The sequence below is a fragment of the Oncorhynchus nerka genome, linkage group LG26 (genome assembly GCF_034236695.1).
Source record: "Oncorhynchus nerka isolate Pitt River linkage group LG26, Oner_Uvic_2.0, whole genome shotgun sequence".
Taxonomy (NCBI): Eukaryota; Metazoa; Chordata; class Actinopteri; order Salmoniformes; family Salmonidae; genus Oncorhynchus; species Oncorhynchus nerka.
In genome coordinates, this window is record NC_088421.1 from 32,408,532 (window position 1) to 32,433,333 (window position 24,802).

Consider the following 24,802-nt stretch of genomic DNA (forward strand, 5'->3'; position numbering starts at 1 on the left):
ACAGAGCAGAGCGCTATCTTTTCGCAGTGCTTTTTTATTATTGCTGGGTGGGTGTGTGACGAGATGACACTAGTGTAACGCGGAAGTTCGTTGAAAGTTGTCGTGCAGTTCGTGTACAGTAGACTTTCCACAACATTCGGTGTTGAAGTTCCTTTTTCCCCGGGAATTGTAAGTGCGGAAACATTAGGACAACAAACTACATGCACGCTCTTCACGGGGTAAGGATTTATTGTAGCCTATCGCCATCTACGTGTTAATCTAAATCGTCATTGAGTTGATGCGTTGACACATGTGAAGTTGGATAGTCTACTGTTCATGCAATTCATTCATATTGAACATAACAATGGCAGCGCTGTAGTGGAGGCAATACGCAGGTATATGAAGTATATCCACCTTTTCCAATTGGGAATTGCAAATAGGCTACCATTTTTTATCCACACTGGGTGCATTTCAAAGTAGCCTAGTGTAGTGGCGGTATACACCGTAGCAATTATGTAGGCTAGTATAATATGAAATCATGCACAAAGTATACTACACAATCGCAAAGTACGTGAAGTATGTTCGCAGGGGCGCAGCACACATAGCCTAGTTATAACCGAATACAATCTTTCAGGCAGGGGTGAAAGTGCAATTAATTTATTCCCGGTACGGGACCTCCTATTTCCACTCGCAACATATTGCCAGCCTCCAAACAAACAGTGGTGAATGGAAACATACATCTATTACACAAAACACCAACAATTGTAATCACATGTGGCAATTGTATTTAGGCTAGAATGTTTGCGCCCACCGCTGTCCGCGCGACTCTCGTGTGTCGTCCACTCTTTGCGTTGGCAAAATGTCAGTGTGCTCGTAGAACAGCAACGCATTTTGGAGAGTAGGCTGCTCACATATTCATGCCTCTGACATGCGGTTATGATAAAAAGTGGTGTAATAGCCTACAGTTTCCTTGACATGTTGTTTTAATTATTGTGATAGGCTCATGTTTGACCGGTACTGGTACGGCGTAACCCCTCTATTTATTTTGCCTGGACACGGTACTGGACCGCATTACTTTCACCCCTCTTTCAGGCAGCAAGAGCGCGCAGCCGCTTGGAGCAGCTCACAGAATAACGAAATCGGTAGCGGGCCATTTCCTGGTTGCAATTGATTTAATTGTGTTCAGTTAATGTGACAAACTTTTTATAGTCCCGTACGTACCCCTTCAAACATTCAACCTCCAGCTGTGTACCCCCTCTAGCACCAGGGTCAGCAGTATCCCCTCTAGCACCAGGGTCAGCTGTACCCCCTCTAGTACCAGGGTCAGCTGTACCCCCTCTAGCACCAGGGTCAGCTGTACCCCCTCTAGCACCAGGGTCAGCTGTACCCCCTCTAGCACCAGGGTCAGCTGTACCCCCTCTAGCACCAGGGTCAGCTGTACCCCCTCTAGCACCAGGGTCAGCTCACTCTCAAATGGTGTTTTTTTGCCATCATTTTGCCTTCCACTCACACACTATACGATACATTTATTAAACATAAGAATGAGTGTGAGTTTTTGTCACAACCCGGCTTGTGGGAAGTGACAAAGTGCTCTTATAGGACCAGGGCACAAATAATAATATTATAATAATTAATCATTTTGCTCTTAAATTAGCCATCTTACATATAAAACCTTATTTGTTCATCAACAATTGTGAATAACTCACCACAGGTTAATGAGAAGGGTGTGCTTGAAAAGATGCACATAACTCTGCAATGTTGGGTTATATTGGAGAGAGTCTCAGTCTTAAATCATTTTCCACACACATTCTGTGCCTGTATTTAGTTTTCATGCTAGTGAGGGCTGAGAATCCACTCTCACATAGGTACGTGGTTGCAAAGGGCATCAGTGTCTTAACAGCGCAATTTGCCAAGGCCAGAAACTCTTAAGCGCAGCCCAATCCAGAAATCTGTCAGTAGCTTCTGATTAAATACAATTTTCACAGAACCGCTTGTTGCAATTTCGATGAGGCTCTCTTGTTCAGATATCGGTAAGTGGACTGGAGACAGGGCATTAAAGGGATAGCTAATCCAGTTGTTTGTGTTGTCCGTTTCGGGAAAGTATCTGCAGAAATGCTCTCACTCAGATGCTTCACTATATCACATTTGACATTGTCTGTAAACTTGAGTTCATTTTCACACAAAAAAATCATACAATGATGGAAAGACCTGTGTGTTGTTCTTGTTAATGCAGACAGAAAAGAGCTCCAACTTCTTAATCATAGCCTGAATTTTGTCCTGTACATTGAATATAGTTGGGGAGAGTCCCTGTAATCCTAGATTCAGATCAATCAGGCAAGAAGAAAACATCATCCAGATTGGCCAGTCGTGTGAGAAACTCGTCATCATGCGGTCAGACAAGTGAAAATTATGGTCAGTAAAGAAAACTTTAAGCTCATCTCGAAATTTAAAAAAAAACATGTCAATACATTGCCCCTTGATCACCAGCGTATGTTGTATAAGCGTTACATGGTCACAGCCCATATTTTTAAAATTTAAACTTTATTTAACTAATCAAGTCAGTTAAGGACAAATTCTTATTTACAATGATGGCATACCGGGGTTAACAGTGGGTTAACTGCCTTGTTCAGAAGCAGAACGACAGATTTCTATTTTGTCAGCTCGGGGATTCGATTCAGCAACCTTTCGGTTACTGGCCCAACGCTCTAACCACTAAGCTACCTGCCGCCCCATAGTAATGCATAATGCAGAAAATACATGATAGTTCAGGGGCCTTGCTTTAACAACGTTAACCATTTTCACTGTAGTGTCTAAATCGTCTTTCAAGCTGTCAGGCATTCCCTTGGCAGCAAGAGCCTCTCAGTGGATGCTGCAGTGTACCCAAGTGGCGTCGGGAGCAACTGCTTGCACGCGCGTTACCACTCCAATATGTCTCCCTGTCATGGCTTTTGCTTATTTGACTGCCATGTGGGTATTATTAAAAACTTGAACTTGAAAATGAACTTGAAATACTATTTTCTATTTCTTTCTGTCAGCTGAAGCACCATGGTAACAAAAAGGCAGGCCCTCAGAGCTGTTGTACTTTGTCTGGTGCTTGTTGCTGCTGTCAAACTTCTGCTTTCGGAATACAGGTGAGACATCCTACCATGGGCACAATCCTCATTCAGTGAGGTGTTTGTAGACTTAAATTATATAATATTGTGATTTTCTTGGCCTCTTGGGTCAGCCGTTCGGTCTGTGTGCTGAGATTATTTTATTAAAACTTTCTCAAGCCTTTATTAGTCTTCAGAAGACAATTTTAAAAAGTTACTGTTTAAATCTGTCTTGTTCCAGAACTGAAAGGAAACAGAAGTTGGCCACCATGGATCCTGGCTCATTTTGGCACCAGGGGCCAAAGGTGAAGGAGGCTGTTACTGTACACAAGTCAGAGGATATAAACTCTTTGTTTAACTTGGCCCAGAAACCAGAGGTTCCAGAGCCTCCAGTAAAAAAAGAAGCAGGCACAGCACCTCTGGAAACCAGCAAAGGCCCTGCAAGAATAGTGCACCTGGATCTGAAAGGTGCTGCACCCAAAGTCAAATACATGAAGCAGGTGAGAAAAGTTCTCTCCTTGAGGTGGATCCCCAAAAAATCTTATTTGCAGGGCCTCACTCTGGATAAGAGCGTCTGCTAAATGACTGGTCTGCTAAATGACTGGTCTGCTAAATGACTCAAATGTAAATGTATTCTTTATAAGGTGTATCCCTCAAATGACCGAGTGACCTGATGGGTGGAATGTTGTTCATATCATTTAATAAGAAAATAAACATAAAAAATCCAGTGTTTCTATGTCAAACGGCTTTGTTATATTTCAGTGTTCTGTGATGTACGTATATAAAGTGTCAAATTTGGATGCAAACTCCCAACGTAATACATTTCAACTCTATATCTGACATGGTACAGGTGTCTTCTTTTTTGAAGTCAATAACCATGTGTGTGAGGTGTATACTTTTGTTTCAAAGTAGAATTGTTTAAGACTACAAAGAAACACTCTGTGTAACCCTGATTTAGCCCACTGCAGTAAAAGGTTTTAAGATGTATATTTTAATGGAGATACAGGCATATGGGTAGTCTTGATTATATAGTATAGCATTAGAATTGAATTGAAAAACATGCAGTATAACAGCTGTATCTACCAGAACCAAAGTCATTGTGACGGTTTCCATTCCAGATCTTCCCGCTCTTCTCCTCTCTGGGTGCTGATGGTGTTCTGCTAGAGTACGAGGACATGTTTCCCTATCATGGAAACCTAACGATTCTCAGGTCACCGTATGCCTACAGGTGAGCACCAGATGGTGATGTCTCAGTCAATTTATGATTGATAGGAAAAAACTAGGGCCTGGAGTTTTCCTTGTCAGATCGCATGTCACAAGAGAAACTCCTGACCCTGATGATAAAACTAAGTCAGAACTAGGATGGACAATTCATAGAGACCTGTATTACCGTTCTATTGGATTATTGGTGTTCTATTTAAATATGTGTCACAATGATGAACAGTCTGCTGTATATCTCTGTGTTCTCTGTTAAACAGTATGGAAGATATAGAGGAGATAAAGAGCCTAGCCAAACTCAACAAGCTGGAACTGATTCCTTTAGTGCAAGTGTTTGGACACCTCGAGGTAAGTCAGGGATACTGTATCAGTGATGTAGTGGGGGAAGAAATAGGTGGTTACGCTGTTCACAGTGAGTAATGTAATGCTCCTTATACTTTCAATGCATCTCGTTGGCTGGCCCTCGCTTCATACTCGTCGCCAAACCCACTGGCTCCAGGTCATCTACAAGACCCTGCTAGGTAAAGTCCCCCCTTATCTCAGCTCGCTGGTCACCATAGCAGCACCCACCTGTAGCACGCGCTCCAGCAGGTATATCTCTGGTCACCCCCAAAACCAATTCTTCCTTTGGCCGCCTCTCCTTCCAGTTCTCTGCTGCCAATGACTGGAACAAACTACAAAAATCTCTGAAACTGGAAACACTTATCTCCCTCACTAGCTTTAAGCACCAGCTGTTAGAGCAGCTCACAGATTACTGCACCTGTACATAGCCCATCTATAATTTAGCCCAAACAACTACCTCTTCCCCTACTGTATTTATTTATTTTGCTCCTTTGCACCCCATTATTTCTATTTCTACTTTGCACATTCTTCCACTGCAAATCTACCATTCCAGTATTTTACTTGCTATATTGTATTTACTTTGCCACCATGGCCTTTCTTTGCCTTTACCTTCCTTATCTCACCTCATTTGTTCACATTGTATATAGACTTATTTTTCTACTGTATTATTGACTGTATGTTTGTTTTACTCCATGTGTAACTCTGTGTTGTTGTATGTGTCGACCTGCTTTGCTTTATCTTGGCCAGGTCGCAATTGTAAATGAGGACTTGTTCTCAACTAGCCTAACTGGTTAAATAAAGGTCAAATAAAAAATAAAAATAAAAATATTTCCGCAAAAGGTGGGTAAACACCCACACAAAATAAGAAAGTTGCGTAAACAGCATTTACCCGACACTAAATGCTGCACTATTTAAACACTTGCCCCCCAACCCCCCTTCACCAAAACACGTGTAAATATTGGACTATAAGTTGTGCCTACCTGTATTATACTTATGGTAAAATGTTTATTCTACTGAGCCATTTACTTTATGTTCGTATTCTTGTATTTTATTATTTCTTATTGTTGTTGCATTGTCCAGAAGGAACCTGCTAGTAAGCATTTCATTGGATGATATATACTATGTGTATCCCGTACATACGACTAATAAAACTTAAACTTGAAACACTACACAGCTGGTCTGTATGTATTGTACTCATATTGGTTCCTCAGTCTATTATACTTATGGTAAAATGTTTATTCTACTGAGCCATTTATTTTATGTTCTTATTCTTATTTTATTTATTTTTATTTAACTCGGCAAGTCAGTTAACTCTTGGAACTACCCATCCCGGATCCGGGAGAATTGTCATCAACTACACTAATTAGCATAGCGCAACGGCCAAATAATCTTACTAGAAAATATTCATATTCATCAAATCACAAGTGAAATATAGCGAAACACAGCTTAGCCTTTTGTTAATCACCAGGTCGTCTCAGATTTTGAAATTATGTTTTACAGCCAAAGTAAGACAAGCGTTTGTGTAAGTTTATCGATAGCCTAGCATAGCATTATGTCCAGCTAGCAGCAGGAAGCTTGGTCACGAAAATCAGAAAAGCAATCAAATTAACCATTTACCTTTGATGCTCTTCGGATGTTTTCACTGACAAGACTCCCAGTTAGACAGCAAATGTTCCTTTTGTTCCATAAAGATGATTTTAATACCCAAAATACCTCAGTTTGTTTGTCACGTTATGTTGAGAAATCCACTGGAAATAGCGGACAACTCCGAAAAAAATCCAAATTATATCCATAATATCGACAGAAACATGGCAAACTTATTTTATAATCAATCCTCAAGGTGTTTTTCAAATATCTATTCGATAATATATCAACCGGGACAATTGGCTTTTCAGTAGGAGCGAGAGGAAAAATGACTACCTCTGTCTTTTACGCAAGAATCACTCTGAGAGCCCTCAGCTGGCCACTCATACAATGTAGTCGTTTACGCTCATTCTTCAACATAAATGCATGAAACTACGTCAAAATGCTGTAGACACCTTAGGGAATACGTAGAAAAAGGAATCTGGTTGATATCCCGTTCAATGGTCAATCTTGGTGCATAGGAACACAACGGTTTCAAAATAAGAGGTACTTCCTGATTGGATTTTCCTCAGGGTTTCGCCTGCAATATCAGTTATGTTATACTCACAGACAATATTTTGACAGTTTTGGAAACTTTAGAGTTTTCTATCCCAAGCTGTCAATTATATGCATATTCTAGCATCTGGTCCTGAGAAATAGGCGGTTTACTTTGGGAACGTTATTTTTCCAAAAATAAAAATAGTGCCCCCTAGTTTCAAGAGGATTTATTAAGAACAAATTATTATTTACAATGATGGCCTTCCCCGGACGACGTTGGGCCAATTGCACGCTGCCCTATGTGATACAGCCTGGATTCGAACCAGGGTCTGTAGTGACGCTTGTCACGAACCGGCTCGAAGCCCATAACGAAAGGGAGACAACGTGGAGATAAAGAATAACAAAATATATTTATTAACTGAAGTAAAGTAAATACAATTAACAATGGTGTGTGTTTGGTCAGTAGTGTAAATGAGTGGTCGCGTGTATACATGTGATAGCGAGGGGTGTTGAAAGGTGCCAACACAAGCAAACCAAATGGGCACAAAAATGCCACAACCAAAATCTGTCTGTCTGCATAGAGAATCGCCTCAATTAATGGGGAAGAGGTGCATTTATCCTGGGACACACCCGAGCCCAGGTGTGTCCCATTTCACTGACAACCCTCCCGGCTCCGCCCACTGACACCCTATTAAGGAAAACAAGAGCAAAGAGAAAGAATTGGGCAGACAGAGTGGGAGGGTTGTCACACGCCTCTAGCACTGAGATGCAGTGCCTTAGACCGCTACGCCACTTCCATACTGTTTTATTATTTCTTATTGTTGTTGCATTGTCTAGAAGGAACCTGCTAGTAAGCATTTCATTGGATGATATATACTATGTGTATTCCGTTCCTTACGACTAATAAAAGTTAAACTTGAAACACTACACAGCTGGTCTGTTTGTATTATACTCATATTGGTTCCTCAGTCTCTCCTGAGGCTATCGTGACCTTAAATAAACGGATCACTTGTTTCATATTCTAACCATACCAGAAAAGCAAGAATAACTATACATTCCTTGGAATGCTCATTTTCAGTCATGACTGCACTAAGTGAGACCAGAGCCATGCTCTGAGCCATGCTCCATTGTATTGTGTAATGAAATTTAACCACTGTTGCCTGTGGGGTAAAAACTATGCCACAAATCTCCTCTTTAATCTGTCCTCCTCTTATTTCCTCTTGATAGTTTGTGTTGAAGCATGAGAGGTATTTCCACCTGCGGGAGGTGAGGGCTTTCCCTAACAGTCTGAACCCCCACCATCCTGGCTCTGTGGCTCTGGTCAAGGACATGGTCTCCCAGGTCATGGACTGTCACCCTGACGCACGCTGGTTCCACATGGGGGCTGATGAGGTTTGTGGGTGGGTGTGTGCGTGCGTGCATGATTTTGTGTGTGTGTGTTTGTATGTGTATGAACTAGAACACTACTAATGTATGTAATTGTATCTGTCTGTAGGACTTTCAGTTCAGCAGGATATTGAGATATGCAAATAAAGTACAAGTAGATTGTTATCATACCAATGAGATATGCCTACATTTTTCATACCCCCTGGTTTGTATAGTTCCATTCATAATACAGTGTGTGTGTGTGTGTGTGTGTGTGTGTGTGTGTGTGTGTGTGTGTGTGTGTGTGTGTGTGTCTCTCCATGTTCCTCAGGTGATGGGTCTGGGAGAGAGCCAGGACTCTAAAAACTGGTTACATAGCAATAAGGGGGATGTTGGAAAAATGTTCCTGAACCATGCAGTGTCATTGGCCCGTTTCATCACAGAGAGAAGGTCAGGGGTCAGAGTGATTCTGTGGGATGACATGTTGAGGAAGATCAGCCCTGCCACTATTAAAGGTGTGATGATGAGATCTCTAATGTATGTTTTTCTAATTAGAACTGACTGACTTCAGGACACACAAGTGCTTCTATGTTATATCTTTATTTTAAAACTTTATACCATGTTTATTACAATGAATTATACCATGTGCATTACAATGGAAATTGTTAAACCCCACTAAGTGTCTGACTAGTTGCTCTATAGCTGATTGTTCATCTGTTCATACCCCTAGAGTCAGGCCTGCAAGATCTTGCTTCCCCAACAATATGGAACTATTTGAAGAAAATGGATACAGATGGTATAGGTATGTTTATGTTTTCAGCCATTAATACTTTTTTTGTAATAATATATTTTTTATTCAAAAATTCCACCCCAGATACAAACATACACATATGAACAACAATTTACGGACGCGCACAAGCATTGACTACAGTTCATCTGCCCAGATTCACATGCTCACACCCCAATCCCTAGTGCCTGCATCATTTTTTTCTCACATGGCCTTAAATTGTACCAATTTGTTTTTTTTCGGTCGCCCATGCTACTTAAATAATAAATCATGAGATTTTCCATTGTGTTAATGATGGCGCATTGATTGATTCCCAAGTTTTTAGTACATGTTTTTCAAGATGAGTGATGAGAGAATTGTCCAGCCCATTGTATCTCACTACACCCCCGTATGCCATATGTCTTGAGATATGCAAGCAGACGGGTTAAAAGTAAGTTGACATTGTAATACTTATAACATGCCAACTTTCTAGCTCCACCAATAACCTTTGGACTGTATAGCATTCCCAGAAAGCATTGATTATTGAGTCATATTTAGTTTTACACTTAAGACATGACTGTCGTTGCACTGTAGAATTTGTGAATGTTGTCTCTTGTACAGTATAATACATTGTATACATTCATTTATACTGGACTAAGTGTACATTTTCGTTAACTAAATTCGTTAGGTATGCTCCGACATCCCCTCCATCTTGTGCAAACAAATCAAAAAATGAAATGTTATTAGTCACATGTGCCGAATACAGCAGGTGTAGTAGACCTTACAATGAAATGCTTACTTACGAGCCCCTAAACAACAATGCAGTTTCAAAAAATACAGATAAGAAATAAGATAAGAAATAAAAGTAACAAGTAATTAAAGAGCAGCAGTAAAATAACAATAGTGAGACTATATACAGGGGGGTACCGTTACAGAGTCAATGCGTGGGGGCACCGGTTAGTTGAGGTAATATGTACATGTAGGTAGAGTTATTAAAGGGACTATCCGTAGATGATAACAACAGAGAGTAGCAGCGGTGTAAAGGGGGGCAATGCAAATAGTCTGGGTAACCATTTGATTAGATGTTCAGGAGTCTTATGGCTTGGAGGTAGAAGCTGTTTAGAAGCCTCTCGGACCTAGACTTGGTGCTCCGGTACCGCTTGCCGTGCGGTAGCAGAGAGAACAGTCTATGACTAGGGTGGCTGGAGTCTTTGACAATTTTTAGGGCCTTCTTCTGACACTGCCTTGTATTGAGGTCCTGGGTGGCAGGAAGCTTGGCCCCAGTGATGTACTGGGCCGTTCGCACTACCCTCAGTAGTGCCTTGCAGTCGGAGGCTGGGCTGTTGCCATACCAGGCAGAGATGCAGCTGTAGAACCTTTTGAGGATCTGAGGACCCATGCCAAATCTTTTCAGTCTCCTGAGGGTGAATAGGTTTTGTCATGCCCTCTTCATGACTGTCTTGGTGTGCTTGGACCATGTTAGTTTGTTGGTGATGTGGACACCAAGGAACTTGAAGCTCCCAACTTGCTCCAACTTGCTCCACTGCAGCCCCGTCGATGAGAATGGGGGCGTGCTCGGTCCTATTTTTCCTGTAGTCCACAGTCATCTCCTTTGTCTTGATCACGTTAAGGGAGAGGTTGTTGTCCTGGCACCACACGGCCGGTTCTCTGACCTCCTCCCTATAGGCTGTCTCATCGTTGTCGGTCATCAGGCCTACCACTGTTGTGTCATCTGCAAACTTAATGATGGTGTTGGAGTCGTGCCTGGCCGTGCAGTCATGAGTGAACAGGGAGTACAGGAGGGGACAGAGCATGCACCCCTGAGGGGCCCATGTGTTGGGGACGGATGTGTTGTTACCTACCCTTACCACCTGGGGCGGCCCTTCAGGAAGTCAAGGATCCAGTTGCAGAGGGAGGTGTTTAGTCCCAGGGTCGTTAGCTTATTGATGAGCTTTGAGGGCACTATGGTGTTGAACGCTGAGCTGTAGTCAATGAATAGCATTCTCACATAGGTGTTCCTTTTGTTCAGTTGGGAAAGGGCAGTGTGGAGTGCAATAGAGGTTGCATCATCTGTGGATTTGTTGGGGTGTTATGCAAATTGGAGTGGGTCTAGGGTTTCATGGATAATGGTGTTGATGTGAGCCATGACCAGCCTTTCAAAGCACTTCATGACTACAGATGTGAGTGCTACGGGTCGGTAGTCATTTAGGCAGGTTACCTTAGTGTTCTTGGGCACAGGCACTATGGTGGTCTGCTTTAAACATGTTGGTATTACAAACTCGTCCAGGGAGAGGTTGAAAATGTCAGTGAAGACACCTGCCAGTTGGTCAGCGCATGCTTGCAGTACACATCCTGGTAATCCGTCTGGCATTGTGAATGTTGACATGTTTAAAGATCTTACTCACATCGGCTGCAGAGAGCGTGATCACACAGTCTTCCGGAACAGCTGGTGCTCTCATGCATGTTTCAGTGTTATTTGCCATGTAGCAGCATAGAAATAATTTAGCTCGCCTGGTAGGCTTGTGTCACTGGGCAGCTCTCGGCTGTGCTTCCCTTTGTAGTCTGTAATGGTTTGCAAGCCCTGTCACATCCGACGAGCTTCAGAGCCGGTGTAGTACGATTCGATCTTAGTCCTCTCTAGGTAGATAGTGTGGTCTACAGTGTATCACAAGATACTCTACCTCAGGCGAGCAATAGCTTGAGACTTCCTTAAATATTGTTCACCAGCTGTTATTTACAAAAATACATAGTCCGCCGCCCCTTGTCTTACCAGATGCAGCTGTTCTATCCTGCCTGTACAGCATATAACCAGCCAACTGTAAGTTGATAGTTTCGTTGTTCAGCCGTGACTCCGTGAAGCATAAGATATTACAGTTTTGAATGTCAGTTCCTTTTAAGTATTGGTTCCAACAGTTTAAAAATAATTCTAAGAGATTGTCAGTTGGATAGGCTCTCTGCAAGGTTTTCTATATCTTACCTATCATATGAACATCCATGTATGACTCAAATAAGATTCCCTCAAGGTTGCTCTGATGTCCAAAATATTTCAAATTGAAATTTTGTGATATGCAACTTTTAAAATGCATATATTTGAAAATATCTATATTGGTCAGTCCAAAATTGCTTTTTACTTCTGTCATGGAAATAAATGTATTTCTTGTTACCAAGTCATTTACAGTTTCTATGCCTTTAGTTTTCTTTGTGGACCAATTTATTGGTGAATTCTGAAAAGCTATCCAAGGATTGTTCCATAGGGTTGAATTTTATGGCAGTGATATTGGTTCTTATAGAATACATTTCATTTTCTTCATATTGTTAAAGTGTTCTTAACTATGAAGTTGTTAATATTCTTAGCTTTATCCTTTGAAAATAGACACATGAAAAGATTCTGGGGATGAGCATGTGCATCTTCAATATGTACTCAGGGTACATACCCATTGTTCCTCTTTAGTGAGTTCCAACTATATGTCACGAGTAAAAGCCTTGGGTAGCAAGTTGATACAGTTCCAATTCTGGAAGGTTAAACCACCCTCCGACTGAAAAAGATGTCACATTTTTATTTTATGAATTTTATTTGTCCATATAAAGTATGTTATGACCGAGTATACTTTTTTAAAGAATGTCTTCGGTGGGGCAAATGTTATTACCGATGACAGAGAATCTAGACCATTGTAAAACTGTTTACAGCTTTTGAATAAGAGAGGGAAAATATTACGTTTACCAATACCCCATTGTATTGTTTTTTATTTTGAACAGGAACATTGATATCTAGATACCATGAGGCCGGTTTCAAGGGTATATGGTTCGCCAGTGCATTTAAAGGGGGCACAGGTATTGACCAGCGATGGACCCCTCTTGACTATCAGCTACAGAACCATCTGTCCTGGATAAAGGTCATGAACTCTATGACCAAATACCCCTCCATAACCCTCCATGGCATCCTGCTAACAGGATGGCAGAGGTAAGACATTGATTAGGGTTGCAACATTTCTGTTACTTTTCCAAAATTCCAAGGTTTTCCAGAAATCCTGGTTGGAGGGTTCCGGATTTCATGCTTATTCCTTTCTGATTCCAGGAATCTTTCAACAGGGATTTCTGGAAAACCTGGTAATTTGGGGGAAATTACCAGAATTTTGCAACCCTGACACTAATCAACCACAATTGACTCTGATACTGATGTAATGTTCAAAGTGTGTGTACTAAACCAGAGCATGCGGAAGATATACTGTATAAGGCATGATGTTATATAGTTGAACTAGATTCATTGACTCATTACTCATTCCGTTGGCCCATTAAACTAAACCAACAGGATGATCCTGTCTTTTACTGTGTGTCTGTGTTATGAAGTGCTGCACCTAAGTGTTTGAAATATTTTACCCTCCAGGTTTGAGCACCATACCGTGTTGTGTGAACTCCTCCCAGTTGGCATTCCCTCCCTGGCTATGTGTCTACAGAGCTTAAAGCATGGTAAGTGCCAGGGGAACTGTAAAATAGTAACCTTCTCGCAGTCATAAGGACAAAGATTCATCAGGAGGCAGGCAAGTAGAGGTGCAAATTTGTGTTATTTATTCTATTTGCACAGTGCTGTTGATGATGGTGATACATGTACATGTTGATATATTTGCAAATGTCTGACTTCAAAATGTCAGTATTCAAAAAGAAAAAGCCTCCTAACAGGCAAAAACTAGCCTAAGCATAAAGGCACAGGTGGTAGAACCCTGCCCTGGCATGAATTTTAAGCCAGAGCCCTACCCATGCCCGTGACGTTCAGGCCCTACCCTACCCAGGCCTGATTGCTTCTGCCAAATTTAAGGCCCGGCATTGCCCGAAACCAGAAATCCGAAATAACTGTGAATATCCATCGCAACAGCTCCGCTTGGGCTTCTCTGCTCAATGAAGAGACATGAGACAGCAGTTAGCTGTAAGCTCCTTTTCATCACTCTAACACTGACAAAACTCTAGGAACATTATTATTTCCTGTGAAATAATCTCCTGGCTTATATTTGATGAGGTTGAAGCACTTCTTACACCTTGTTATGATCTTAGTCAGATATGACTGTGCTGCGCAGCAAAGCACACACAAATGGCTCAGCTTGAAAATGATAGGGGTCAGTTTAGTTATACCCAAGTCCTGCCTATACCCTAGCTATTGATGAAAAAACAGGCCCTATCCGGCCCTAACCCGATGTATAATGTCGGGTCCAGCCGGGCTTGGGTTGGGTAGCAGAGCTCTAACAGGTGGGGTCTGCTAGGCTCAGTTGCAGCCTCCCCAAACAAATCCTCAACCAGAACTCATGAGAACATACCCAAATGGACACTTAAAGGAAGAATCCACTCAAAACGCATCATCATCGTGATGATGTGGCAAGTGACACTGCTTCTTGAAAATCCTATATCTTGAAAACTTGACTGCTGACAAAAAAACGTAGGGACTGTATCAACAGTAGAGTAGTGAAAAAAATACCAAAAGATAGTTGTTGAGTCGATATCTTTCTTTAAATACAATAAACCACACCTATCCTGACACTATGTGAGCGTGGGTGCACTCAACATTTACAAGACTGAGAAACCAGACATGTGCTCCAAACAAAAGAAAATTAAGCAATTGACAGAAAACTAGTGAATATAATGAAATTAACCAAAGCTTCTTACTCAGAAGTGTTGCGCAGTTTGTGAGCTCTCCAAAGAACGTGTCCACTACGGACATGAGATCGGTAAAGTATCACAGTACACCGGTCTTGTAACTAACATTATACATGCGTCTGTTGGACAGGTGCATTTGATGAAAATGCAAAGATGGAGGCTCACCACATACTGGGCTGCAACATCAAGGTGGAGAAAGATATCTGGTTAGTAGTAGTCTCAGCTAGTAGTATAACAGTACTATTTAATCAAATGTGAGTCAACTTCAACTGAAATACTGTTTTGTATTATGAGAAAGACCAATTGCAATTTTCTAGAGAAAGGAAAACGTACACCTGAAAATTGGTGAGGAGGTGGAACTTGGTGATTTCTCTTTTGTGTCAGAGCAAGAGTGTGTGGCTACATTCCTTTCTTAAGTCAACCTGTACTGTACCATGTCACATATGGTTTACTTGAAATGCCTTGCTTTGTGAACTTAACAAAACATATGTTGTTTGGTAAAGTGCTTGACCTTTCTCTCCTGTTTGTCTGCCTCTGTAGTGAGGGGAGTGGAGCCTTCTCAGGCTCTCAGATCTACCACATGGTGTTTTACATTCACACAAACCTGCAGAAGGAGGTGGATGCCCTCATGAAACACTAGTAAGCATCCATCGCTTCAATTTTTATTTGTGATTCCAGAGTATGAAGAATACAGCTTAAGTAATTAGAAGCAAAGAAGTAATTCAGATGCGAAGAAAATACCATATATTTTTCTGATGACAATTTATTGTCTATTCATCTGATGATTATCTCATACAGCCACATCAAAGGGGGTTTCAGTCGCTACCACAGAAAATATAGTTTTGCAAATCCAAGAATTATAGGATTCTTCCAAGGTCAGCTGAAGAAGTAAGTATTGCTTTTTAAAATTCGTGATGGTTAGCCATCACCTTTCTCTTCATCATTAACACCACCACAGAGACATTATCTGGATGTATGAGAGATATTCAGCCACTTGGAGGACAATGGAATAAAAAGTGCCTCTTCTTCGTTAGTTAAACCCTTGTCTCCTCTTCCAGACTGTTGGATAAGTGGGAGACGTACATAGAGAACTTCCGTATGGAGATGGAGGAGATCTACTTCCCAGACACAGTGGAGGAGTGGATGGAGGAGAATGTCAACGCCAACATGGATCTACTGAGAGAGAATGCCCGGGATGCCGAGCGAATCCTAAAACTGAACGGACAGCCCAAGTCACTGAAGACCTTATAGTGACTGGTATTGTACAGTCTCCAGACCTGATGCCGTTGGGTTGTAAACTTTGCACATAGTACCTGTTGATGGTATGTCTAAAGGAGTTTTTCAAGACCGTGCGACTTGACCAGGAAATACTCTGGACCATAGTTATGCCGGTGCTAGTTGTAGCCTGTAACTAGGGTCCACAATTTGGCTCTCTGGCTTTACAAGCCATTAACTGTTTGATTGTGCTGAATAGTAACGTGTCACATGGCTCATATTTACATTGCAAATCATGCTCTTTGTATACAGTATAAGTAGCAGAATCTGCACTGAATCTGTTTCTTTGTATGTTTGTTTGTTTGTTTATTTGAGGGGAGTTCTGATGAGACTGATATTCTGTTATAACACTGTCTGTATTGCATTATCATTATAGGTTTCCTGTATATGTTTTTTCTAGATCCTCCCTGTTGCCACATAATGATGCAACTAAGGGTTTTGCCAGTAACCATGGCATAATATGTTTTTACTGCTTGGAATTTTAGCATGAGGGCCTTGGATGGTCTATGAGTTATGAGCAGATATAAATACATTATTAGGTGTATGTTTGAATATGAAGACTACAGAAAGGAACACTGATCCTGTTATGATCAAATTGCACTGTAAGATTCATGCAGTCTATATTATACTGCAATGTTAACATGCCTTTACATGCCTTTAGAGTGTAGCTCTCTATGTTCTATTGATATGCTGCTGCACAGTCTCAGGTTAAAACACTGTCTGATTGTACAACATTGTTGAACATTGGTCATTACAAATTAATTGTGCAGTCATTACAAATTGAAGATTGTGTATTTTGCACATATTAGTTGATTATGCTTGATTATCAAGTTTTTAACTTGATTATTGTTATTTTATTGTTAATACTTGATATTTTCTTTAAAGAGGAGCTCTGACAGTTCCCTGGATGTGTAGGTTATGGTATCATATTTCAAGTTTTGGTCACCTTTGGTTTCCTTTATCATAGCCTAAAAAGTACATTGATTCATAGATTTATATGATTTGATTCTGGTATGTGAATTCTGAGAGCTTAAATAAATGGGGTTCATACGCACATTATTTATTATCATTTCATCGCTTCGGTAAACGTGGGTACTGTTTAAAAAGACCAAGTATCAAATCTGGTTGGTGAGAGAGGCACATTCTCTGACGAAACATCTTTACGACACTCAAAGTAAACACAAACTGCTTTACAGCAGCACTAAACATGGTGTCCCAATTTAGCGGTGTTTTGCAGTTGACAGATCTAGATGATTTTATCACTCCTTCCCAGGTAAATAACACTTAACCATACAACAATCATGTTATTAAACACGTTTTAGATAATTTTAACATAGGTATAATGTGGTTATTTTAATGTTTATGACTCACTGGTCGCCACTCTCAGTAGCTAGTTAGCTAGCTAGCTACTGTAGTTAGCTAACCTCTAAAGTACTGGCTAGCTGTCAAATAGAGTATGATCTGTCCAACTCCAAATGCGTATATTGCGTTATTGGCATTGCTGTGTAAATTGATTGAAGCAATGGTGGTTTTCAATTGAACCCGCTTTTGTTCTTTTTTTTTAACCTAGTTAACTCGTAGCGGATGCTGGTGGGGGAGTTTTAGGAGGACGGGCTCATTGTAATGACTGGAATGAGATCATTAGAATGGATTCAAAGATGTTGTTTCCTTCCAGCCTCCTCTACTACCTAGTTGGTTTGCGCTCTCGCTAGGTTATCGAAATGACATGTGACTCATTTGACTAGCTAACGTTAACTAGTTAACTTCCTAGGTTGAATAACTTAGCCAAAGATGTCCACTTTTATCTGTCATCAGACACACCATTAGTTCCTTTTACTTTAATTTAATTGGTCCTTACTGTAAGCACGATGTGACTAAGCTAGCTAGTATTGTTTGTGATTGTACTTTCCCCTCTAAACTGATTGCTACTTGCTCCCCTTGTCCTTTCTTAGGAATGTGTGAAACCAGTCAAGTTGGAGAAGAAGCAAGGCAGATCTGTGGCTAAAATTCAAATAGAAGATGATGGGAGCTATTTCCAGGTTAAACAGGTGCATATGCTTCAATGTTTCCCACATAGTGACCACAGCTGGAGCTGTGATGATGTTACATTGACTAACCTGTCAACTGTTTCTCACTGTTAACCTACAGTATAATATTACTCCAACTTGTTCTTTGTGTCTCCAGGATGGTGGAAAGCAGAAGCTGGAGAAAGCTAAGATCACTCTGAATGACTGCCTGGCCTGCAGTGGCTGCATCACCTCAGCTGAGAGTGTCCTTATCACACAGCAGAGTCATGAAGAGATTTACAGGGTGCTACGCAACAACAAGGTAGTGTGTGTGTGTGTGTTGGCATCCATCTGAAGACCCACAAACAGGACCCACCAGTCACACTCAACCCAGTGTGTTTAGGGATGATGATGGTGTCTATATCAGTCTCCTCTGTGTGTAACTAGTCTCCCTTCATCTCCCCAGCAGGCAGGTGTAGCAGAGCAGAAGGTGGTGGTGGTGTCTGTGTCCCCACAGTCCAGAGCCTCCCTGGCAGCACGCTACGGCCTGAGCAGCAGTGAGGCAGGCAGGAGACTCACCGCCTTCTTCAAGGGTCTGGGTGAGTGCGAAGGTTAAAAGATAAACCTTTGTGTATCTGTGTAATATAGGACATCGGTTTATCTGACACATTAGTGAGATGTGTGACATTCTATTTAGATAAAATATACTGACTGTTGTGTTTCAGGGGTTCACCACGTGTTTGATACCAGCTTCAGCAGGACCTTCAGCCTGTTGGAGAGTCAGAGAGAGTTTGTGGAGCGGTTCCATCGGAAGGAGCAAGACAAGCAGGCCCTGCCCATGCTGGCCTCTGCCTGCCCAGGTAACCAGCTGTACCTCAACACCTTAACTAGCCTCTATCTCCAGGTCAGAATCCTTCCAATAGAACTTCAGAAACCAGGGCCCAAATTCACAAAGTTCATCAGATTAGAAGTGGTGGGTACTTATATTTGTCCTGTTTCACACATGTACAAGTGTGTTTTAATTTGAAATGTGTTTTTTTTGCATATCCCAACTCCCTCTGAGACACCCTAGGAGAGTATGGTCACGGCCAGAAGAGGGAATAAGAGGGGGGACAGATCATCTCCTACTCTGAGAACCTTTATAAATACAGGCCCTGGTCTCTTCCAGGTTCCAGTAATAATACAGGCTTGTGTTCAGTTTCATTAATAATACAGGCTTGTGTTGTGTTCAGGTTCATTAATAATACAGGCTTGTGTTCAGTTTCATTAATAATACAGGCTTGTGTTCAGGTTCATTAATAATACAGGCTTGTGTTGTCTTCAGGTCCAGTAATAATACATGCGTGTGTTGTCTTCAGGTCCAGTAATAATACATGCGTGTGTTGTCTTCAGGTCCAGTAATAATACATGCGTGTGTTGTCTTCAGGTCCTGTAATAATACAGGCTTGTGTTGTCTTCAGGTCCTGTAATAATACAGGCTTGTGTTGTCTTCAGGTCCTGTAATAATACAGGCTTGTGTTGTCTTCAGGTCCAGTAATAATACAGGCGTGTGTTGTCTTCAGGTCCTGTAATAATACAGGTTTGTGTTGTCTTCAGGTCCTGTAATAATACAGGCTTGTGTTGTCTTCAGGTCCTGTAATAATACAGGCTTGTGTTGTCTTCAGGTCCAGTAATAATACAGGCTTGTGTTGTCTTCAGGTCCTGTAATAATACAGGCTTGTGTTGTCTTCAGGTCCTGTAATAATACAGGCTTGTGTTGTCTTCAGGTCCTGTAATAATACAGGTTTGTGTTGTCTTCAGGTCCAGTAATAATACAGGCTTGTGTTGTCTTCAGGTCCTGTAATAATACAGGCTTGTGTTGTCTTCAGGTCCAGTAATAATACAGGCTTGTGTTGTCTTCAGGTCCAGTAATAATACAGGCTTGTGTTGTCTTCAGGTCCTGTAATAATACAGGCTTGTGTTGTCTTCAGGTCCTGTAATAATACAGGCTTGTGTTGTCTTCAGGTCCATTAATAATAAAGGCTTGTGTTGTCTTCAGGTCCTGTAATAATACAGGCTTGTGTTGTCTTCAGGTCCAGTAATAATACAGGTTTGTGTTGTCTTCAGGCCCTGTAATAGTACAGGCTTGTGTTGTCTTCAGGTCCAGTAATAATACAGGCTTGTGTTGTCTTCAGGTCCAGTAATAATACAGGCTTGTGTTGTCTTCAGGTCCAGTAATAATACAGGCTTGTGTTGTCTTCAGGTCCTGTAATAATACAGGCTTGTGTTGTCTTCAGGTCCTGTAATAATACAGGCTTGTGTTGTCTTCAGGCCCTGTATTAATACAGGCTTGTGTTGTCTTCAGGTCCTGTATTAATACAGGCTTGTGTTGTCTTCAGGTCCTGTATTAATACAGGCTTGTGTTGTCTTCAGGTCCTGTAATAATACAGGCTTGTGTTGTCTTCAGGTCCTGTAATAATACAGGCTTGTGTTGTCTTCAGGTCCTGTAATAATACAGGCTTGTGTTGTCTTCAGGTCCTGTATTAATACAGGCTTGTGTTGTCTTCAGGTCCTGTAATAATACAGGCTTGTGTTGTCTTCAGGTTGGATCTGCTATGCAGAGAAAACCCATGGAGAGTTCATCCTGCCCTACGTCAGCTCCACCCGCTCCCCACAGCAGATGATGGGCTCTCTGGTGAAGGGCTTCTTCGCTGGCCAGCAGGTTGGTAGGGGCTCATTGACACTAGAGTCCTGCATAGGTCTGTTTTTGGGAGCCGCACCCACCCCACTCCAGCCACATAAAGTCTGAGCCTACCCGACATCAAGAGAGATCTTTCTGTGCAATCCGACCGAGCCGCATAAAATTGTTCCGCGAGCTGATCCGTCAACCCTGCCAAATAACATCTATTTATTTAGTGTTTGTGACTCCTGTGTAGTAGGCTAATATTCTTCTTCCCTGCATGAATGAATTTGTCTGCATGTCTCACATTGACAACTCAAATCGCTTTGTAAAAAGGAGCCTTCCAATTAACCTTCTTACCTCATGAAAGCCTGTAGCCGACATAACGAAACAAGACCTTTACATTCAATATTGTTTAGATAATCAAATAATTGAATTGAAACTTAAAGGGATTCCCTGGTACTTTTGTATACTTTGTAGCCAGTAGTTCTGAAAGTAGCATCCACGAGCTAAAAGTGGTCCCCGATAATGGTGTACTACATCACATATTTGCAGATATGTGCTCCACGTCATTGCTCTCTCTCTTGCTCTGCTGTGTGTGATTCTTGCTAGTTGTCACTCAAATAGCGATGGGCTGGAACTTGAATTGCTAGGGGGCTGGCCCATGTGGGGGACGGTAGGGAAAATGGCACAACACAGCTTACAGAAACAGTCGCTTTTAAACTAGGGATTTTGTGGTTAATTGAGGTAAGACAGTAATTCTGCTCATAGATTATCCGTATATAAACTACACATTGACACATCCAGCCCAAAGCGGGAGGTTTAAAAAATATTGACAAGTCACTAAAGTACTTATTCCCAGAATAACTAATTTACTCGGCTGCACTTTTACCAGCAGCACTGGTTTAAACGTTATATGTCTACATGTACGAAAGCCTGAATGAACACAATAATTCACTAATAATTAACTGAATTATCATAAACATAAACAAATACCTGCTTGCACTTGTTGCATGCTGTGCATCCATCTACCGAGTTGTTGACCGTGTGCATAATGACCTGTTTCCACGATTGTGTATTCCTCCATCATAACTTTCCTTTCTTTATTTGTCCTGTTACTTTAGCCATTTTCGCATCAGATAGGCTAGCCAGGGAAGTAAACTTGGGGGAAGGGAACATAAGCTCTACATATTTTTATCTACAAATAAAAATGTTTCAGCACAACACAAATAATGGACAGTTCCCTGCTGGTAGCCTTCTATGTCTGCCTCACTGCTCACAGAATGGAATTACATAATGCAAAACGACCAGCTCCTGGGTTTGTAAAAAAAAAGAAGTGTTTTCTTGATTTAAAAAGCTTCTGACCTGCAATATAATTGTTCTGAACTGGAAGCCCCCACCCTCAAAAAATACAATAATTCCGCCAGCTGATGATATAGGAGTCTGACATTCAGCGATGCAGACTGCAGGGTTAAATATCTAGATGTTAGTTTTGGAATAGACTAAATGGAGTCAGGTGATGTAGAGTAACGTTTAATAGATGATAAGAATATGTGTTCATTTTGGATGAGGATTCCATCATGTCTGTATAGTAGGATGAGATCTTGTAAAGGATATGACTGACAGGTGTGTGTTGTTGTTGTTGCAGGGCCTGAACCCACAGCAGATCTACCATGTGACTGTGATGCCCTGCTATGATAAGAAACTGGAGGCCTCCAGGCCTGACTTCTACCTGGAGGAGGCTGACACCAGAGAGGTGGACTGTGTCATCACTTCAGGTAGGGAGGACATTAAACCACTATGGCAGATAGTATTCAAAGTGTCTGTGTGGGTTTTCTGTTTTGAATCACATTTTTAAATGTACATTTTCTGATGTCTGTTTCTGTTTATTTCATGACAGGAGAAGTTCTGAAGATGCTAGAGGAAGAGAAAGTGTTGCTCAGCGATGTGGAGCCAGCCCCATTAGATATAATGTAAGGGTTTGAACCTAATCTTTTACGTATAAATTAATACATACTTGTGTGTCAGGAGAACTCCAGAAGGTGTGTGTGTGTGCAGCGTGCGTCAGAAGAACTCTACACTTGCTGATGTCTGCATGCACTTGTGTCCCTGCAGGTTCAGCAGTGTGTGTGGTGATGAGTTGCTGGGCCATGCAGGGAGCGGTTCAGGAGGATACCTCCATCACGTGTTCACACACGCTGCCAGACAGCTGTTTGGAGAGGAGGTGAAGGAGCTCACCTACAAGACACTCAAGTAAGTCAGTCTGGCCCTGCAGTATTAAAGCCCTGTTAGAAGCTCACCTCTGCTAATTGGTTAGCTTTCACTTAGTTGTGTCAACTGTGAAAAAGTGCAGGCAAAATACTCAGTCTCTCTTCATTTCCATGAGATGTGCAGGGAAGTCTGTCTCTGCTTCCTATCAGCCATGGATGTATAGATTTGTTGAGAAGAATAACCCTGAGATTAGAGCATGTTTAAGAAACAGCGTTTCTGATTGGACAAATCCAAGTTGTCCTTCCCTGTTTCAGTCTGATTTCTTGCATTTGGTGCCTAATGAACACAACCCTGATTAACCTGTCCCCTTTAGGAACAAGGACTTCCAGGAGGTGACCCTGGAAAGGGACGGTGTGGTCGTGCTGCGTTTCGCCGCAACCTACGGTTTCCGCAACATCCAGAACCTGGTGCAGAAACTCAAGAGGGGAAAGTCACCCTACCACTTCGTAGAGGTCATGGCCTGTCCGTCAGGTGAGGAAAGAGGAGGCGTTTGTTGCTTTACATTTGCGTTTAATATAAACACAAGATACTATATACAAATGCATGTTTTTTTTCATCCCACATTCAAGTGGGTGGAATTGAATTATGTCTTGTCCATTGATTTATTTACTGCTATGGTTGAAGTCTCTATTCTACATCTGCACAGAAGCTACCACAGGCAGCAGCTAGTGTTAGAAAGCACACTGCGTGAATTCCCTGGGGAATGGTTCCTGTTTGTAATGGCATTTTTTTGGTTCAAGTCAAAGTGAACTTGTAAAACCAGTTGTGTGTTGTCTTTCCTCACTGTGTGTGTATACAGGTTGTCTGAATGGGGGAGGCCAGGTGAAGCCCTTACCAGAGCAGAACAACAAGGAGTTGCTGCAGCAGGTGGAGGATCTGTACAAGGAGGAGCGCCCTCTAGTGCCAGAGGAGGACCAGCACGTGGCAGAGCTTTACCAGTCCTGGCTACAGAGTGTAGGAGAGGAGAGAGCCAGGGAGCTGCTGCACACACAGTACCATGCAGTGGACAAGGCCACCAATGGACTCCTTGTCAAATGGTGAAGAAGAGGGTGAAAGGATGTTGAAGGGTTTCTGTAAGTGAATGGTCTGTCCTCAAGTGTCAGGGTGCATCTCAAGTGTCTAAAGTAGCCTTCTCTGTTTCATCTCCATTGAGTTTAACACAGGTTAGGTGGAAGCAACATGGCCGGTTCTTGTTGGGTATTTTCTGTCACCTGTCTTAGTTCTTTAATATCAGTAGAAATAAAGAAAAAGGCATGATGCACATACATTTTGTCTATCGAGATGCATCCCTATTCTAGGATTATTTGAACCATTGAGTGAAATCACAACTTGACCTTGGATTAATGTTTATGCTCCATCTGTACTGGATGACTGAATGTAGCACTTTCCTTCACCGTCTCTTTCTCCTCTCTCTCCTCTCTCTGCTTTTAAGAACCCCTCGTTTCTTTTCTCTGTCTATCCATCCCGCTCATCTATCCTTCTGTCTGTGCTTAAAGGACTGTCTGTCAGATCAATTAGAGCATTATCGCCAAGTGCTTAATTACTGTGGTGGCCTGTCATTTTATTTTGAAAATAAAAATTGACAGAGCAGTAACTGAAACCACAGGATGTATCACTTATCATAAATAATTTCAGATGACTTAACTTTCAACAACATAAACTTAGTTTTATGAAGACAGCTTGGTTGTCGAGACTACTGGCATCGTTGGTCTAACTCAATTTTTGCATCTCCAGAGCTCCTACTTTTTCTGACACCAGTGGTGCGACCTGACTTCTCTTTTATTTTCAATGTCATTAACAAACTGCTGGCTAGCGGAGTTGAAAACAGCACCAGGAGCCAGCAAAAATTTTATGAAGACCTAGCCAGCACCTAGCCAGCATGCTAGCCAGCACCTAGCCTAGCCAGCACCTTGCCTAAATAGGTGTGCGTTTATTTTTCTTCTAGATCTGTCATTTATTTATACCAACATAAAGCCTGTATACATTCAGGCTATAGATTATATACGCACAAGCTCATTCATACCAGACCACTGGTATGGTTGGACAATTATTACTACATTTAAGT

At 41.7% G+C, this 24,802-nt stretch overlaps 2 protein-coding genes across 6 annotated transcripts; both read left to right on the forward strand.

The window, feature by feature from the left end:
- The first annotated feature begins 42 nt into the window (after window positions 1-42).
- zgc:113333 (beta-N-acetylhexosaminidase) lies at window positions 43-16,104 on the forward strand. 4 transcript variants are annotated; one of them, XM_065010447.1, is made up of 16 exons: window positions 43-218; window positions 1,072-1,121; window positions 2,274-2,391; window positions 3,015-3,110; window positions 3,313-3,571; window positions 4,190-4,299; window positions 4,550-4,637; window positions 7,980-8,144; window positions 8,449-8,632; window positions 8,848-8,919; window positions 12,640-12,844; window positions 13,268-13,350; window positions 14,657-14,732; window positions 15,067-15,165; window positions 15,325-15,414; window positions 15,585-16,104. In XM_065010447.1, exons 4-16 carry the CDS (start codon window positions 3,025-3,027, stop codon window positions 15,775-15,777), a joined length of 1,710 nt encoding a protein of 569 aa, XP_064866519.1. In that variant the 5' UTR covers window positions 43-218; window positions 1,072-1,121; window positions 2,274-2,391; window positions 3,015-3,024; the 3' UTR covers window positions 15,778-16,104. The 4 variants fall into 4 exon arrangements, with proteins under 4 accessions (XP_064866519.1, XP_064866520.1, XP_064866521.1 ...); XM_065010448.1 differs by lacking the exon at window positions 2,274-2,391; XM_065010449.1 differs by lacking the exon at window positions 1,072-1,121.
- On the forward strand, window positions 16,101-24,004 carry narfl (nuclear prelamin A recognition factor-like). Of its 2 annotated transcripts, none has more exons than XM_065010450.1 (11): window positions 16,101-17,074; window positions 17,754-17,849; window positions 17,986-18,129; window positions 18,274-18,406; window positions 18,533-18,667; window positions 20,390-20,508; window positions 22,115-22,244; window positions 22,367-22,439; window positions 22,582-22,719; window positions 23,051-23,208; window positions 23,537-24,004. In XM_065010450.1, exons 1-11 carry the CDS (start codon window positions 17,009-17,011, stop codon window positions 23,776-23,778), a joined length of 1,434 nt encoding a protein of 477 aa, XP_064866522.1. In that variant the 5' UTR covers window positions 16,101-17,008; the 3' UTR covers window positions 23,779-24,004. The 2 variants fall into 2 exon arrangements, with proteins under 2 accessions (XP_064866522.1, XP_064866523.1); XM_065010451.1 differs by having other exon boundaries at window positions 18,277-18,406.
- The last annotated feature ends 798 nt before the right edge of the window (window positions 24,005-24,802 follow it).